General features: G+C 42.5%; 2 protein-coding genes across 9 annotated transcripts in view; one reads left to right on the top strand and one right to left on the bottom strand.

Annotated features, from left to right (window-relative positions):
* The window catches only part of adcy7 (adenylate cyclase 7), a 71,728-nt gene extending 67,458 nt beyond the window's left edge, over window positions 1–4,270 (top strand). For 3 of the 4 annotated variants that reach the window (XM_039795527.1, XM_039795526.1, XM_039795529.1), the window contains exons 25-26: window positions 716–840; window positions 2,990–4,270. In XM_039795527.1, coding sequence (XP_039651461.1) covers window positions 716–840; window positions 2,990–3,136 — 272 coding nt within the window. In that variant the 3' untranslated portion in view covers window positions 3,137–4,270. The remainder of the gene's footprint in view (window positions 1–715; window positions 841–2,989) is intronic. The other variant, XM_039795525.1, reaches the window with a different exon arrangement.
* A 32-nt stretch (window positions 4,271–4,302) lies between these two features.
* On the bottom strand, window positions 4,303–17,669 carry brd7 (bromodomain containing 7). Of its 5 annotated transcripts, none has more exons than XM_039795531.1 (17): window positions 17,541–17,669; window positions 16,549–16,733; window positions 15,714–15,786; window positions 15,562–15,619; window positions 15,205–15,349; window positions 14,458–14,568; window positions 13,653–13,822; window positions 12,688–12,802; window positions 11,676–11,751; window positions 11,101–11,208; window positions 10,845–10,980; window positions 8,865–9,018; window positions 8,687–8,734; window positions 7,851–7,938; window positions 6,864–7,007; window positions 5,400–5,540; window positions 4,303–4,480 (listed from the first exon to the last, which is right to left on the bottom strand). In XM_039795531.1, exons 1-17 carry the CDS (start codon window positions 17,587–17,589, stop codon window positions 4,410–4,412), a joined length of 1,872 nt encoding a protein of 623 aa, XP_039651465.1. In that variant the 5' UTR covers window positions 17,590–17,669; the 3' UTR covers window positions 4,303–4,409. The 5 variants fall into 5 exon arrangements, with proteins under 5 accessions (XP_039651465.1, XP_039651467.1, XP_039651469.1 ...); XM_039795533.1 differs by having other exon boundaries at window positions 8,687–8,731; XM_039795535.1 differs by having other exon boundaries at window positions 8,687–8,731; window positions 8,865–8,976.
* Window positions 17,670–18,072: the final 403 nt, after the last annotated feature.

Genomic DNA, 18,072 nt, shown 5'->3' with positions numbered 1-18,072 from the left:
GTGTACAACGGCAATTGCGCTGAGTGCAAGACAGGGCCCTTCAACTTTACATTTGTAAAGAAAAAGATTATTTCTTCCACCAAAGGTTTTGTAGTCTGGCTTTAAAGCGTGTAGTGCCTTTTGGAAGGTTTTCAAATGTATTGTAAATCTTAATAGAATATTCAATGACTTCATAACTTGAATGTCTTTTAATGTAAATCAAACGAATCCAGTGACTCCCTGTTAAACAGATGTTTCTCTCAGTTTGAACACTCAAACTTGGTGATAAATGCTGTGATCTGTGCCTTTAACCATTTCTCTGATGGAATCAATAAAATTCTGTTTTATGTATTTGCTTGCTGGGTCCCCAAGGGAAGCATTTAATATAGTGTTTGCTGTTTTACAAATCGGTGATATCGCTTTAAGAACAGCTACAGTATTGTCCAAAGCTTTTGCTGCACAAACCACTGTGTTAAGACTGATTTGGAAAGTTATGAGCCACTCAGAAAATGTCCTTGACAGAAATGACTGCAAACCAATTGCATTGTATTAATGAATGAAAATGTTCCTTTTCCAGTAGATCTCTTAACGGAGCGAGTGTGCAGCCTGAGATCTGTAGCTGGATGACTCATTTTTCCGAATTGAATCTTATATTTCATTCAATGCTTTATTTCTACACTCTTACATTGTGCACATGAACATTATACAATTAGTCATATTAACTGTTCTTCCACAGGCATTAATCATGGCCCAGTGATAGCCGGAGTGATCGGGGCGAGGAAACCTCAGTATGACATCTGGGGCAACACGGTGAACGTAGCCAGCAGAATGGAGAGCACGGGGGAGCTGGGAAAGATCCAGGTACGCTCAGCACAGTCCATCAGAGACAAACTGCCGTGTTTCATCCGACGCACGCTCACACGTCACTTCTCACATGCGCGTTAGCTTTGTATTGCAGATGTCAACACAATCACGGCTGGGTTTAAAAAGATCTAATTTCGTGGCCGGGTTGGATCAGTGGTAGAGCAGGCGCACATGTACTGAGAGGTTTATGCCTCGACGCAGAGGTCCAGGGTTCGAATCCGACCTGTGATGATTTCCTGCATGTCTTCCCCCTCTCTCTCCCCTTTCTCACCTAGCTGTCCTGTCAAAAATTTAAAGGCGGAAAATCCCCAAAAATCATCATAAAAAAGATCTAATTTCAGACTCCGGTCCAGATTTCTTTATCTGCCTTTAAAAGTGACCGAAAAAACAATTCCCATCCACAGCCAGTCATGAGAACATCTGATTAGATGAACATTTCATTTGCTTTTCCCCTGCAATTGCAATTTATTGCTGTGCATAACCCTTATCTTTCCCATCAAAGCAATTCCTGCTTTAACTTAAGAAAGTACTTTATTAATTTGCCTTTGCTAATGGCCCTGTTGCCCGAATGTAATACTTCAGCTACAATATAATGCTGCCATTAAAAATGAATTGGGGCTGTCAATCAACAAAAATGTTTAATCACACGAGCGTTCTAGTTAACTCGCGATTAATTAAAATAATTTTTTTTTGTATTTGTTTTAAATGTACTTTAAAAGGGATATTAGGATAGTTTTTAATGCTCAAGTAGTATTTGAGACTGGACGTACTCCAGTGGTAACTGTTCACTGTGACTGTACACGCAAATAACTTTATTCTTGTGGAGAGAGAGATCTGGAAGGGCTTTGAAACTCAACTTGCCATTCAAAAGACGCTTTTATTTATCCAATTCTGCTCAAGGAACTTAGTTTCAGCCCTACTGACAGAGGGGGAGAGAGATTAGCGCTGTTTAGTGTTAGGATCTGTGGACTGCATGCATGGGAATGATTTAAAATAGAATAAATAGATTTTGAAGTCGCTAAATCTAGCGAGAAAGTCGCCAAGTTGGCAAGGCTGTCCACGTTACTTACACAGGACATGCGTGCCTTAATCGTGTGTTTTAAAAAAAAAAAAAAAGAGAGAGTGGTGTTAAAAGGAATTTGCGTGAGGCGCACTGATTGCTCAACTGGTTGAACGGGCGCCCCATGTACAGAGGCTGCGTCCTCACTGCAGTGGCTGGGGTTCGGTTCCGCACTGCGGCCCTTTGCTGCATGATGTCATTCCCCCTCTTTCTCCCCTTTCATGTCCTCAGCTGTCCTCTAAAATAAAGGCATAACATGCCTAAAACATAATCTAAGAAAGAAAGGGAATTTATGTTCACTCATTATTAACGCGTTCATTTTGACAGCCCTAAAATGAATACAAGAGAAGTCAGGTTGTTTTCATTCATTCATGTCGTTTTGGTCTCCAGATCAACATGGCATCATGACTTCAAGTAAACTTACACGCTACTTTCCTTAAGCCAAATGGCGTGTTATCTGTACGCATTTAGAGCTTTCCATGTGTATGTCTACGCTGTATACAGCGGGTATAAACATACACACGTCTTATCGGGAGAACGTGCCGTACTATCGCGAGAACAATGTCACATGCGTGTATAAAATAAGGTTGTGTTTAGGAAAAGAACATTGGGAAAGGCTTTAGTAACACAAAAAAAAGACAAAAACACGACAGTGACCAACGTCACATGCTTAGGAAAACAAACTGTTGGGTTTAGGAAAGAAACATTGGGGAAGGCTTAAAAAAACAGTTGACAAACGCGGGACGTGATCCCCAAAAAGTCCTGTGTTGTTTGACCCATCCATCACCCCAACCAACCTCCCTCCGCGGACTTACGTCCTTTCATACTACTCGCTACGGCGAAAACTCATACATAATGTAGGTCAATGGCGGCCGAACGACGTTGATAAACACGCAAAAAAGCGATTTTTAATGCGTCTCGATCACACGCAAAAACGAATTGGCGTGTCATACATACGCCACCTCATGAGATCAGTCGGCTCCAGATGTAACTATTTAGCAACACGAAATGTTATGAGCCACTGTTCAAAATGGACTCTGGTTCTCCTTTCTCAGCTGCGGCTGTGCGCTGTGTGTCTACTTCCAGGTGACGGAGGAAACCACCGACGTGCTGCAGAAGCTGGGCTACTCGTGCGAGTGTCGAGGATTCATCAACGTCAAGGGCAAAGGGGAGCTGAAAACCTTCTTTGTGTGCACCGACATGAGCAAGCAGCAAGGTATGGGGCTGAGCTGAGGCCAGGCCGCCACCGCCAACACAACCAGAGACAGACTCGGGGAACGCGAGCCAAGAGTCGGTGGAGTCCTGCGAGTGTTGAGACAGAACTGACTGTGACACAGCTGTGTTCCTGTGACGTTAATACATGAAATGACCGAGGCGCATTAAGGACCGCGTGACGACGCGACACTGAATCAACTGTTGAACGGATCAGGATTCGGCAGTAAACGGTGTAGATGGTCAGTACCTACGATCGCAATCTTTTTCTACATACATTTACGTCCAGTGATCACTTTTGTACTTTGTTTTGTTTTTAACTTAGATGTTGTTTGCGATAGAAGAAAAAAAAAAAAAAAAAAAAGAAGTGTATTGTACTAATGCCAGACACAGTTGTGTAATTTTTTTGAAGACCTCTCCGGTCCTTTAAAAACAAATCAATGGATTCTGTTTGGATCATTAATTTGAAACCCATCTGGTTTTTCTGTTTTGAGATGTGATGGACACTGCTCTGTTACTGTGTAATGAGCATGACATCTGTGAGGCTGTTAGGCAGGGCTGTTTCAATAACAGAAACCGGATGAACACAGAAGATTATATATATATATATATATATATATATATATATAAAACTTTTCCTGCTCCTTTCTTTTGGACATATTCAAAATAGTACGTTTCACTTCTGTAAATCCTAAAGTCAATGTATCAACACTTTTGCTCTTTATGGGAACTTCTTTTAGGTTCCAGCTGTGTAGTTTGGCCGACTGTTTAATTTTACATATGACAAGATATTTCCTGCATTTCAACAGGAAATACACAAATCCATGTGCTGTACTTACATAATCTGTTAAAGTGTTTATTCTGCTTTTCTACATATATGCTGGGAAACCTTGGTCCTTGGTGTCGAGTCCGTGTGGTCTAACAACCTGCCTGCTGTGAATGTTTGTCTGGCTCCAACTCAGACGATCACCTGAATTGATGTCAGTGGCTCTGTGCGTCTCTGAAAACTTGATTTGTCTTGTGGCCTTACCTTTCGAGACCATCTTTTCTGTAATTGTGGTTGCATAATAATAATGTATTGGCCTTCATGTGAACAAATGTGACATTGAATTTTGTACAGTTACAGAATGTAATAAATGTTTTCCTAAGTCTGCACTTTGGCATACAATATTTTACAAGAGCCGAGGTCTGTATAAAAAGAAGTTTATTGACTGAAATGCATACAAATGTCACACAAAAAGCACCTTTTGTACAAAACTTAACTTATTAAACTGTAAGGGTGGTTAGAATTTCATTATACAGCAACGACTGGAACTGTATCCTGACAACTGGACAAGGTCTCCATTGTCTCAGCCATCTCCTGCACTGAAAACATTGACAAGTAGAATATTAGATGACACTGTATTTGGAAAATAAGACAGAGGTTATTCAGAGGTGGAGGAGGTATTCAGATCCTTTACTTCAGTAAAACACTTAAGACCATACTGTAAAAAACAACTTAATGTTGCCCAAATAAAAGTATGTAAATATATAATCAGGAAAATGTACTTAATGCAGACAAATGGCCCCTGTGACTTTCATTCTATTATATATTAGATTAGCATTACTCGTGCACTCATGTAAGAGCAGGATTTTACTGTTGAGGTGGATGTTATTTAACACACAGACCATCACAAATGGTTATTTATACTTTGATAAAAAGATTCAAGTGAAAAACAACTTTCAATAGCTGTGGTCGAAACCGTTCCGTCACTCACTCACTCAGGCCTAAATAGTGTTTATTCAATAGGGAACGACCTAACGAGATTTTGGACACTTAAAGAAAATATCGTCGCGCCGGTTATTTGTGTGACAGAGGCAGGCGCGCACAGCATCATGTAAACAAACACACTTCTAACACGTCCCTGAAACAAACAGAGCACTCAGGAAAAATAAAAGGGTTGTATATTTGTTAAAGGTTACATTTCCACTGAATAGAAACAAAGACCTGCTCCATTTTTCCTTTTCAGTTTTCGCAGGCTTCGGCTTCTTCTTCTTCTCCGGGAAAACACGAATGCGTTGCATTGTGGTTAACGGGGGGTGAAACGTAGGTTACATCGTATATGTACACTCAAATTAGCTGTGCACTGTGGGTATTTTATGGTGGACTACTGGATATAGTGAATTAAATTAACCGTGGAGAATTCAAACGCCACCACAAAATGGCGAACACACTACACAGTGCACTAGTTCTGTGATAGGGAACGGTTTGGAACACAGCCCATGTATCCGGTCAGGTATTTACCTGTGGTGAGGTCAATGAAGGGCCCGGGTGGTTCTGGAGGTACAGCGATGCCCATGGCCTTCCGGATGCCATACACGCTGCTGACGTCACATGGGGCCACTTGACCAGTCAGCTCGGCCAAGTTCCCAGTGACCTTCTCAGCTGACGTCAAAAGGAAACATCATCAAGACAAGAAGCAGAGACCGCCAGGGGCCAATCACAAGTGATAGGAGTCAGTCACGGTTAAAGTCCACTGACTGCTGATTCTTGCCATCGCTAGGGCTGGGCAATAGACCGATATCGATATATGAGGCTAGATAGCGTCTTAAATTAGGGATATGGTAATATCCTGATATGACACAAGTGTTGTCTTTTCCTGGTTTTAAAGGCTACATTACAGTAGAGTGATGTCATTTTCTGAATAGCTGTTCCATTATTTACCTTTGCCCACATTATATCAACATAACTGATGATTATTTATCAAAAATCTCATTGTTTGTAGATTTTGTGAAAGCACCGATAGTCAACCCTACAATATCGATATCGAGGAATTTGGTCACAAATATGGGGCGGTTTGATTTTCTCCATATCGGCCAGCTCTAGCCATCGCTTCAACCTTTAGTCAGAACATTTCACACGGGAAGCTCGGTGTTATGTTAAAGGAGTCATTTGACAGTTTTGGGAAAATACACTACCATTTTCATATCTGTACAGTGAATGTGAAGCTACCACTAGCAGCCGGTTAGCATAGCTTAGCATAAAGACTGAAAGCGGGGAAAACGGCTAGGCTGACTTTTGTCCAAAAGGTAACAAAATCCCCCTACCAGCACCTCTGAAGCTCTCTAATCAACACGTTACTTCGTGTTTATTTAATTCAGCCAAATAAATTATATAAATTGTTTTTTATATATTATATTATAGTGGCTTAACAGGCCAGGAGTAACTTCCTGTAGTCTTTTTTTGTACTGATTGAACAAAGGGGATAAAACATATTAGAGGTGGATTAGTGTGGTTAGGGCTGCTGTTTCCCCGTGTTTCCAATCTTCGTGCTAAGCTACGCTAACTAGGTGCTGGCTGTAGCTTCATGTTAAACGTACAGATGTCAAGAGTGGTAATTAGCTTGAGCAGCGATAGCCAGACTCCAAGGAAGAGACACAACAGCACTGGTATTTCTGACACGCTTTCTTGGGTAGTGCAAACGTTCAACAGTGACAAATCCTTCGTCCGCACTATACCAAAATGAAGAGAAAATACCTCTGGGGTCACTTTAAAGAAAACATCCCTGGGGATGAGGTCAAGGTTGGGGATTTGAACCGTCCCACTGTCTAACTGGGAATTCTTGTCTGAAGCTAAAAGAAAAACCACATTTGCGTAGGGCGGCTGGTAAAGAGGAAAACGCAGTGTTGGTCTACAGCTGGCGGCGACGGCTTGACTGGAGGAACAAAAGGGGGGGGGGGGCGGGGGCATGCACTGAGAGGCTCTTACCCAGCTCCAGCTCCTTGGCTGTCGGGGCCAGCAAGCAAATCATGTTAGGTGGCTGCTTGGCGCTCAGACGCTCCTTCTGGGCTTCCTGCAAGTCACGCAGGAGCTTTGTAGTCTCGTCCAATTTCTGTTGGAAGTGCAGGGCCTCTGTGACGGATAGCGGGGGGGGGAGAAAGGCAACACACACACATGCAGTTAATACTTCCTCTAGGTTCCTCAGGTTACCTTGTGGTAACCCCTCCTGTCCTTGGTTACACGTATCGAACACAATACATCCATTCTTTCTCGATGGCGATATGGAGCCCTCAGTGTTACGGTTACATTAACATCGGATAGTGCTGAGAGAGCACCGGGGGAGAGAATCAACTTTAATGGGCTGTTAGAAAGATCTAAGGGGATACATAATGGGGTGCTGAATGGCTAAATGGCTCATCTAACTACTTTAGATGAGGCTTTACTTTTGTATGAAATTACCTGAATGGCAACAGCATTTACAGTGTAATTATGGATATCTTTGTTCACATACTCCTTTGAGACACAAAGCAGTTAAAGATGTTCTGTTCATCTAAATGGCCTCTTTGGTTTTCTCTTGCCGATAGGGGACTGAAAACACGAGCCGTGTGCGCACAGATTTTTCTGGTTCTCACGTGTATTCCCATCTGCGGCAGGTTTATACGCATGTTTTGGCAAAAATAATGTGACTCATTGGATACGCATTGTAACTAGAGCTCAGACAAATGAAATGATCAATAGGGAATCAATGAACAACAATTTTAAGTCACTAATCAAGCAAAAATGCCAAACATTGTCTACTTCCAGCTTCTCAAATGTGAGGATATGCTGCTTTTCTCCATTTATAGCATAGTAAATGGAATATCTTTGGGTTTTGAACTGTTGGTTTTAAATTGTGATATATATTTAAATTGAAAGATTAATCTATGATGAAAATAATTGTTTTTTATTTTATACAAAGTCAGTCAGAAGTTTTACCCCCAGAGAGCTCCTCAGCCACCTGCGGGCCTGCAGCAGAGCGCAGGAAGTCGAGCCTGTTGCAGTTGAAGGCTTCAGGTTCGGCGACCTACGAGAGAAGAGTTAGAAAAATGCATTCCACACCAGGCAGCTGACGCTTCAAGGGACAAACCAAGTCTTTTGTAGCCTCTTTAGTCACGCTGCTTCTTTGCTCCAATAAAAATCAACCCTAATGAAAAGCTGCAACACCCGCGCAGGGGATGAGAGTGAGCTGGCGAGCGGCCAAGAACAGCAAACAGCCAGGACAGAGGCTTGCTCTATGCCTGACGGAGGCGCCTGTACTTTGGTTTCCTCCGCTGCTCTGAGGAGCGATTCAGCTGCGCAGCCAGCGGGCACCAAAAAGAAAACATGGGCCTCTCCAAATTCTCCAACAGCGGGCCTCGAGCGAGTAGCGCCGCTGTGTTTTGAGGGGAAATGTTTTTTTCCCAAATGCGTGGACGGATCACCGCTAAAAAGGCAGGCCCCCGCTATGTTGACACAGCTGGTTGACGTAGCAACCATCTGCAAAGGCCATCTATAACGACAAAAGGAAATGAAGTATGCGCACACGAGGTGTAATGCGAGAACACACGCTGTACGCAGGAACAGCGGCACGGCAGGAGCTCACTCTTCCGAACGCCACGTCCAACACTGACGAGGGGCGAATGGCTTTCGGTGTTGCGTTACATAGCGCGCACGCTGACATTTCTCATTAGGAACTTGACGCCTATTTCCATTTGTAGTGTGCAGCGGGACACACAAGGTACAGAAGCTGCTCATCACTGAGAGCAGGTTTTTATCTAGGTATCAACTCTCACCTCCATGTCCTCCTCTTCCTCTTGTGCACTTGTTGCCGTCTCCACCTGCTAGACGGGACGGGAAGAAAACAGAACTCATTCAATCAACGGATGCTCTTAGATTTCCATTCGGTGCCGTTTAAATCGGTAGTAAAGACCGTCAATTGGGATCAGTGGAGGTGTCGCGGTGGGTGCTTACTGGCTCAGTCTCCTTCAGAGTTTTTGAATGCTCTCCGTTCGTCACTGCATCCAGAACGTTGTCTGCCAGTTTGTACACATACTCGTCTGATTTGGCCAGGAACTCTGACAAGCTGCCAGACACACAGAGAAAAAACATGGACCGCTGTTGTTTTCTAAGCAGAAGCAGGGGTAAAAAAATAAATAAATAAATCAGAATCACTTTCTTGGCAAAGAACAATGAGCCTCCTTGCACATTGGAAGACAAAGTCAGTCAAAATGCCTATGCTACTTACAATTGCACGGTTTTTCACACATTTGAGAACAAAGTGTGCCTTTTCCGTGAGGGGAAATAAAGGATTAGTGAGACGATACAACTACGGTGACCAAGCAGTGACAATAACCGCTGACTAAAGTCAACCTAAACACACAAGTGCCTTCTGCCTTCATGTCTTATGAGGCAGATGACCACCTTCGCACCAAAATAACGCTTTCAAGTTTGTATTCTATTCAAAATATATAGTCAAGATACAATCATTCAGAAAGATAAATACGTGTTTAGCACAAAACATACACACACAGTAACAAAGCAGTGTGTTTCGGAATACCAATGTTTATAAGATCAAATTGACTGAGAAGTTGCATTTCTCAGTTTGTTTGAGAAACATAAAAACATCCAGTCCCCTTTAATTTAAGTTTAGTCTGGATAAAGAAACCCAGGAGGGTTAGGGTTAGGCACAGGCCGTCAAAGTAATCGGTAAAATTCTTGGTGGAGATATGGGCTGCGTCTCACAACCCTTAAATTGCCTCCTCGAGTCCCACGCTTGCCTCCCTCGGGAGAGACGCGAGGAAATCGGGGGAGGGGAGAGAGGCAACGAGCAAATGTGTTTCAGAGGCATGAGACATCCTTTCCTCTGAAGCGTCGCATGAATTCGTCAGCTGTTTGGGCGGAGTTAGCAACTTCAGCTGCAAGGCTTCCGGGAAGGCTGCTCTCGTGCGTCCTCGCCTATAGCTCCTCGATGCTCGCTCCTCAGGGGTTAGAAATAAGAGCTTTGAGACGGCCTTCACCGAGGAGGGACAGAACAACTTCCGGTTCAGCCGAGGACCGAGGAGTCGAGGAGCTGTCAAATAAGGGCTATGAGATGCAGCCAATGTAAACCAAGGGAGTCCCACAGCGGCCCAGAGTACCATGAGATAACCATACGCCAGAGAAACAAGATGAAACCAAAGGTTAAGGGCTCCTGCACACTGGCTGCGTGGCGCGAGCGTGGCGTTTCTGTTGCGTGGCGGCTGCGTTGCGTTTTCTATGTCTTTGCACACCAGAAACGTGTCTGACGCGACGCTGCTGCTGCTGCTAGCCTTGTCTGTACACATGTATGTTTCCCGTTGATAAAATGAAATAATAGCACGTTCTTCAACTTTATTTTGTCAATATTTTTGTGTATACTTCATGTTAAACATAAGTATCTACTGATTTGATTACAGCAAAGACATCGGCAGTATTGACGGCAAAATAGGTTACAGAATATTTCGTTCTGTACCGACAGGTGCAATGTTTGAAAATCGATCATTTTTGTTTTCATTTATATCTGCATTTATGTCAAAACCTAGAGACTTTCAAACATCAAAATGTCATTTATTAAATGTATTCATGTCAAAATGACATATAAACATCTTTTTGTACTCTATTTTGCCTGGAAACGCATCCAAAGTGCAAGCGTGTCGCGTGAAAAATAGTTTTCGGAGACGTGCGTGTCACGCAGGCAGTGTGTAAGCTCTAACCTGTTAACATGGGAGCCGAAATAAAAACGGACACGCCACGCAGCCAGTGTGCAGGAGGCCCTAAGAATTGATGGGTTGAAGTCAGGATGAGGCCAAGTCTACAGCTGACCTCCTCCAGAGTGAAAAAGAGGAACATCTGGACAGTAATCAGTCAGGAATGCCTGAAAGTGACGTTCTGTGTAGACGCCACAGAGCGTGTTTGTGGTCATATTGGGCATACCTGTCTGAGCCCTGAGGACCGGACTCGTCGCCATAGAGAGAGTAGATGAGGTCAGAATCCTCCTTGCTGATGTTGGCGAAGCTTGAGTCGTAGCAGGGTGCGTAGGAGGTGAACGGCCCGTAGTTCACATAGGACACTGTGGAAAGTGTGTTACACACAGACGGCTCGTTATCTGTACCGTAAAGTCAACCAGCACGGAGGACGGGTCGGATACTAGCTCTCTGATAATAGTGATGTGGAGAAACTTTAAGCTTACCCGGAGTAATCCTGTTCCTCTTGTCCTCCCTGAAGCCCTGCAGGGTGTTCACACCGCTCTGCAGCCGATTGGACATCATGCCCAGCTTCACAGGGCAGTAACCAACATCTGCAACAACAAAAAACACTCCGTTTTTCTCAACTTTAATAAGTAAGAGAACTAACTCCACCTCAATTTCTTCATTACTTTAAGATCTGCCAGTTCATTTCTCAATTAACCATCTGAAAAAAAAAAAAGAGTCCAAGGCGACATCTAGAATTGGATTTTCTCTCCAGCAGCTCTCCAAAATCCAAAGATATCTAGTTTACAATCATAGAAGGCTGAGAAAACCAGCAAATATTCACACTATCAAAGATGGAACCGGTGAATTTTTGACAGTTTTGCTTGAAAAACTTTTTTTTTCAGCCCTTATTTTGATAGGACAGCAGAAGACATGAAAGGAGCCGAACTCGGGCCCGCTGCGTCGGGGAGCAAACCGCCACGCATGGGCGCTCACTCCACCAACTGAGCTATCCGGGCGCCCAAAATAAAAGTATTATTAAATTAGTTTGAGCTATGGTTTCAGATGGACCTACCTCCTGCTGCTGGGTCTGCTGGGTTGAGGATTGCCAGCGTGGTGGAGCCGTCAGACTTCCGCCTCGCTAACTCCAACTACACAACAAATAAATGATAGGGCTCAATAGCAGCATGCACATTAAAATCCTTTTTCAGAATGAGGACTGGCTGCGTTTAAACATTTGGGATGGACATTAGACACATTTCTAAACCATTACCGATTGATCGTCATCACCACCCAAGTGGGGGGAAACTGTCATGGCCTCTTAAGGCCCTGACACACCAACCCGATCGGACAGTCTGGCGAGGTTGGTGACTTGGTGTATTCCGTGCCGTCGTCAGTCGGAGGGGCCATCGGTCTTTTTATTTTGGCCGACCTGACTTGCTGGGTCGGAGGGCGGGCAGTCGGACTCAATGACCAATCTGATTGGTGGAGTGCTAACCCGGAAATGGCGAGCGTGATGAGTGACGAACACCTCTCAAAATCCGACGAAAATCTTTTAAACTGACCTTTGTTGATCTGAAATGAAGACAGATTCAGCAACTGCATGGCCTATTTCTTGCTTAAAATGTTTTCAGAAACACGTTTCGGTGAACTATTTCACCGAAACAAGATCGTATTTCGAACAAGCCGCCATTATCGGTCAGCTGGAGAAGCCAGAGCCACGTGACGCGTTCGTCATTTCCGGTTTTCATTTTTGTATTACGTCTCACGCGCGCGCGGAACGTACGCCCAAGACGACGTCGCTTCGGTGTGTTCCGAGGCACTTTTTGGACCTTGGGGAGCCGACTGATCAGTCTGCTGACGGTCAACCGTTGGGTTGGTGTGTCTGGGCCTTTAATGGTTCAAAATAAAATAAAAAACTAATTCCATATTATGCTAATAGAAAAGTATGGATATTATCCTAACTGAGGGCTATGAAATGACCTACTTTTCTTTTCATTATTTTGAAAGAGCAGGAGTCATTTTTAAAAGTGAAAATGGCAATTTGGGGAAATAAAAGAATTCTGAGTTCAACTGGGCTTTCTCACATCACACTGCAGCACTCTGTTGGACAGCTTTCCTCCAGACTCTTCGATGACCTTGCGGATTTCCTCCAGCTCTTTCTCTGCTTTTGCCGCTTCGTCCTTGGAGTCCTTGTCCGCTCTGCAAATGAGACACAAATTGAAAGACGGCAGATGAGATTTTTATTTTTATTTTTTATTTTTTAAGTGTGCACAGTGCAGCAAACATTCTGCCAGGAGAAAACCGTAATCGTTTGTTTGACGTCGGTAAACGACAACGCGATTTTAAAAACACAGTATCATCTGTTGTCATACAGAAGGTAAAAAGTAGATGAATGAAAAACAGAACAAAAGGTTTCTCGGGCTGTTCATCGGAAAGTGAGTCATAACCAACATGCGACTTTAATCGCCAGCTTCTGTTAAATCACTGGGCAACAACACTGATTTAAAGATGTACAGCCTTGAGAGGAAACAAGACCCAGCATGTTGCCAGGCATTCTTCTTCTCATTGAAGCCTCCGGCTTTACAGTGGAAAACCGATTCACTTTAGTGTCAGAGGAAATCAAGTTTACCGAAACCAACAGTGTGTGGGAAACTGGTTTTAACTTCTGGCTGATTAGTTACCTCAACCTGATATGTGTTGACGTTTTGACTATTTCAGCATTCCTTTTTAAAATGTGTGCTTTTTGCAGGGAAGCTGGAAACTGCAATTTCATGGACAATTTAAAAAAAGACATCTTTTGTTCAAGATTTGAGACAGCTTTTGGCCATTTCTTGATTGATAGGATATATCCCTTACTCATGTCACCCAACTTAAATTGACTTTAGAATAATGTAAAACATATAAAATGTTTAAAAGGGATTTAAGTAGTGAATCCATACTCTTGCTTATTATTTCACATCCTCGCATTTCAATCTGGGCCCTTCTAGCTCAAGAGCAGCGTATGACTGACTTAAGGAAACCTGTATGTAAAGTCAGCCGGTTAAAGGACCTGGGTGTGCTGGGTGTGTGGGATCTCTCGCTGGTGTCTGTGCTCGAGCGTCCCTCTCTGTTCTGGTCCAGGCCGGTGCCCCCTTGTTCCTCAGTCTTTCCCGGCAGTTTGGCAGAAGGGTCGAGGCCGGACATGAACTCTATGCTCTGCTTCAAGCTCTCCAGTCTTTCCTATTGGAAAGACAATTATAGAATAACTGGAGAGAAGACAAAGTGCTTGATAAACCTGCTGGTACTACTACTGCTACAATATGGGGCTATCTGCTGCCCCCATCTGTTGCATTAGAGAAAAAGCAAAGTCATTTCCCATTGTCCCAGTGCTCCATGTGAAGTTTAAGGCAAACGCAACACTAATGCGCTTTATTTAAAGTAGTAAAGAACGCTAAATAATGACCATCTTGTGGCACATTAAGCTTTGTGTCAGAGAATGGGAAGATATACACATGTACAGTAAATATCATCGAGAAGTAGTAACTTTTCTGTCACTTGTTTGGTTTTTACAGACAAGTGTTGACTGTATAACTAATTATCACTGTATACTGTCAAATAGTTTCAAAATAAACCTGACTTATTTTTTTTATTTTAACAGACATTTTTTAAGCTTTCAATTATAAAGATGTATATTATAAAGCTATTTTTAAATAATGCTAGTTGTCTACAATCAGATGTGAAAGACCAACCATTGACAAACGAAAAATGTCAGGGTTCTGGTTCTCATCGCAATAAAATGAACAACAGGACAATCCTTGTGCAGTTGGTGCGATTCCTTAAAGTGGTCAGCTTTTTCAGAATCTTCAGTTTTATACCTGGCTCAAGATCTTCATTCCAGAGTGTAACATTTTCCGGGCTGCTTTATGGTACATCGTCTCAGGTTTGTTGTAAATCATGGCGTTTTCACACATAATCCTGAAATCCACCTGCATCAAACACACAAAGTAAAAACAGCTCTTGTGAAACTAAATGCATTGAAGAGTGTATAACCCTGGTCTACATGACAAACTGTATGCACTGGCCCATGTTAATGGTTATAGGGGGACATTTTAGTGTTTCTGCTTTAATGTACTTTATTTTTACTCTGTGCAAGAGCTCTTTTTTTGACAATGATCCAATGTCTCCAAAGTTGCAGTTTTTTTTAAAGAGTTGTTCCGATCACGTTATTTTGGCCCCAATCCCGGTCCATGTCTTTTGATATTGGTTGTCTGCTGATAGTGTCCAATCTAATACTTCTTCTTCTTACCTAAATGTTGATTAAATATGTATCCTACACATTGAAATAACAGGTGTAGCCTTCTAAATTTGACACACCTTTTTTTCTCACTACTTGATCCAAATACTGAAGGTCCGGATTCAAAATTAGAAAGTTGAAAGTTGTTGTAGAAGTTGTGTTAAAAGGGTGATGCTTGCAGAGAGTGCATAAAGCTTCATTTTAGCCAATTCTGATCCATTAAAATATGCCCGGATCGGGTCGGGACATCCCTAGTCATTTTTTATCCTGCTGTGTGTGAATAGTTATGATGCAACAATACACCTGCGTATAATACAGACAGATATACCTTTAGTTCATCCAACGACTGATAGCACTCTTTCTTTACTCTGTCTTTCATTGTACTGAAATCCATAGGCCGTCTGATAATCACAGAGTAGCCAGGAGCAATGAGGTCTGTCACCGGAAACGAGAAGAATGCACCGGGATCTTTCCTATAGAGAAAATACACACACAGACACACAGTATTTATTCACAGAACCAGGCATACAGTAACTTTGCTATAGGGGAAAGAGGGGAGGCAGCCTAATGGTCAATAATATAATCACAAGCACTGTGAGGAGACTTGCTGCTGAATGTGCAGCACCTCATGAATAAACTAGCAGATACACAATTATCTCATATCAATAATTGATCAATGTCGCACCTTTGGAGCTGCCTGATGAGCTGGTTCAAAGCTTCCTGCAGAGGAGTTTGTCCCTTTTCTACAAGAAAGAATAACAAAGGATCAAGGAAAGTTTTGCAGGAAAAGTGTTGACATAAACTGCAAAAAACTAGAAAGAGGAAATTAGAGACTACCTTCCAGTTTATCCAGCTCTGAACGTATAGGAGTTCTGCTGTGTTCATCATCTCCATCCTGTCCTTTCTTCTTCTTTGTCATCAAACATTACAAAAACAAACATTAAGTGTCCAACTTCTCCTCCCTACAGTGCTTAACCAGCCTTTAGATACAAATAATTAAAGTTAAATTAAAGGGAGAAGAGGTTAGATGTTAAACAAGAGCATACTCATTATTTTACCTACTGTTAAAAAAGCAAATACAGGTTAATCTCTCATACACTACTCTTTTGGCACTTGCTCTGTTTACTTTAAGTTTTTATTTTTGTATTCCTCCTGAAAGTGACTTTATTTTGTGGTTGGATTGATAGCCTACATCTGGCTTCAGGTTGCAGAAAAAAAATATTTTACTTGGAACAGTGCAGTGTTAAACAATTTTAATAAATAGAGATTTGAACCTCATTGAAATTTCTTTTGTGTAAATTGTTAATAATTGAGCAATGGGAAAATAATCGCTAATTGAAAAAATAATCGCTAGATTAATCGTTTAAAAAATAATCGTTTGGGACAGCCCTACTCTTTGTGTAGCTAGTTACATATGCGAAAGTACATTCTGGTTTTTCTACTGGCCTGTGAGTAGGGAGATCTGGTTACTGGTAAGATGGAGGGAAGTTTAACATAGTTCATTTACACATACTACCAACAGTATTATCATACAAAGTTGGTTGAATATCGGCAAAGTATCCCCTTTGAATGTAACGTGGACAATCCATGTAAACTAGTTCATTCAACAGGCTTAACACCTTTTGCTATCCCATCGAAGGAGATATGATCTAGCTAGTGACGTTAACTTTACCTTTTTCTTTCCTTTGTCATCCTCTGGTGACCCAAAACTCCTTTCTTTATCCTTCTTCTTTTTCTTCTTCTTGTCCTTAGGTTTGTCAGGCTGCTCGTCATAAAACGTGTCCAGACTCGAACTTCCCGTTGTCACTTCGTTTCCAGACACTTTCAACACCAGCTTCAGTGGTCTCTCTCCGTACTCTGCAGATATCAAGTCAACATAGAGCATTATCGAGCTAACTGTTGACAACCACTGATGGGCTCCTGACATACATAAACACACACACACACACACACACACACACACACACACACACACACATACACACACATATACATATATATATATATATATATATATATATATATATATATATATATATAAATAAATAAACGTAAATAACGCATCCGGCTTGTGAGATGCGCGTCTGCCGCCGACATCTTGGGACGGACATCTGACCACAAAGTCTCATAGAAAAATACTTCAGTGGGATTGTTGTGCTACCTTTGGGTGTTCATGCGAAATACATGCCTAAATAACAACCATGGAATAACATTTCGCAGATGAAAAAGGTGTTTTACAATATTTCTCTCCAATGAACATCAGCGGCAAATGCGGTATCTACGTACCGTTATAGCTATGGGCCCGTGACAGCTGTGAGATGCTGGAAACAATAGCCGCTACAACAGCCGCTAATAGCTAGCTAGCTTCCCTAGCAGGCGTTAAAGTGAAGCTACAGCTAATGTTGTATTGTAATCTTAAATGTCCTGTCTATTCACACCGAATTGCGGGCATAATGATAGAGACATCCGGGAAGTAAACAGATAGCTAGGATAAATGACCCCGGTAGCTAGCCCAGCAGTACGCTAGCTAGCTAATCAGCTAACGTTAGGTTAGGGCTATGGTCCCGGGAAACCCGGGGATTCCAGCCTACGTAAAGTTATTTAAACACAAATCAGCAAATAGTTCAAGTGGATATGTGCTTGAACTATCTACATATTAAATACCTTCATATCCATGTTTTTCGGACTTGTGCTTTTTGTGCTTCTTGCCCATTGTTTGTATTTTGATCTGGCACCGGCTGGTTACTCTCTCTGATCTCTGTGGTGGCGGAAGCACTACAGGGGAAACTCATAACTACGCAGATCGATTCAGCCCTCCAGCGGCACCTGCCGGTGAGGCTGTGATATCGCGAGGTGATACGACCATCGTCGGTAGGGGGCGCAGTAAGCCTATATTAAACTTCAAGGACCACGCCTAGCCAAACTTTTATTCCTAGTACCCTTGTGATTCCAGATTGTAACTGCGGGTCTGCATTATGGACCATGTAGCCTATTGAGATGATTTGACAATGAAATATGAAAATTTCTAAAGACATCCCAAGCACAAGTAACATCACAGAGAGCCACAGCAGTCAGCAAAGCCATCTTTCAACTGGAGCAAACAAGTTCAATCATTCCCCTAGCAGCTCCCCTTGGCCAGATGTCTCGCTAATTCTGCACTCTATAGGACAAGTATACAGAATTTCTCTAAATGTAT

Source organism: Perca fluviatilis, chromosome 3 (genome assembly GCF_010015445.1).
Source record: "Perca fluviatilis chromosome 3, GENO_Pfluv_1.0, whole genome shotgun sequence".
NCBI classification, from domain to species: domain Eukaryota; kingdom Metazoa; phylum Chordata; class Actinopteri; order Perciformes; family Percidae; genus Perca; species Perca fluviatilis.
The sequence above is the reverse complement of the archived record's forward strand: the minus strand, read 5'-3'. Positions and strand labels throughout refer to the sequence as shown.

Bases quoted from the DNA above. Each gene is read 5' to 3' on its own strand.
- brd7 (XM_039795531.1), bottom strand. From the start codon at position 17,589: ATGGGCAAGAAGCACAAAAAGCACAAGTCCGAAAAACATGGATATGAA. The intron at 9,019-10,844 runs GTATGCCCAATA...GCTTCTGCTTAG, and splicing joins GGTCCTCAGGGCTCAGACAG to AAAACAACAGCGGTCCATGT. The intron at 7,008-7,850 runs GTAAAACTTCTG...TATCCGTCACAG, and splicing joins GGCTGAGGAGCTCTCTGGGG to AGGCCCTGCACTTCCAACAG.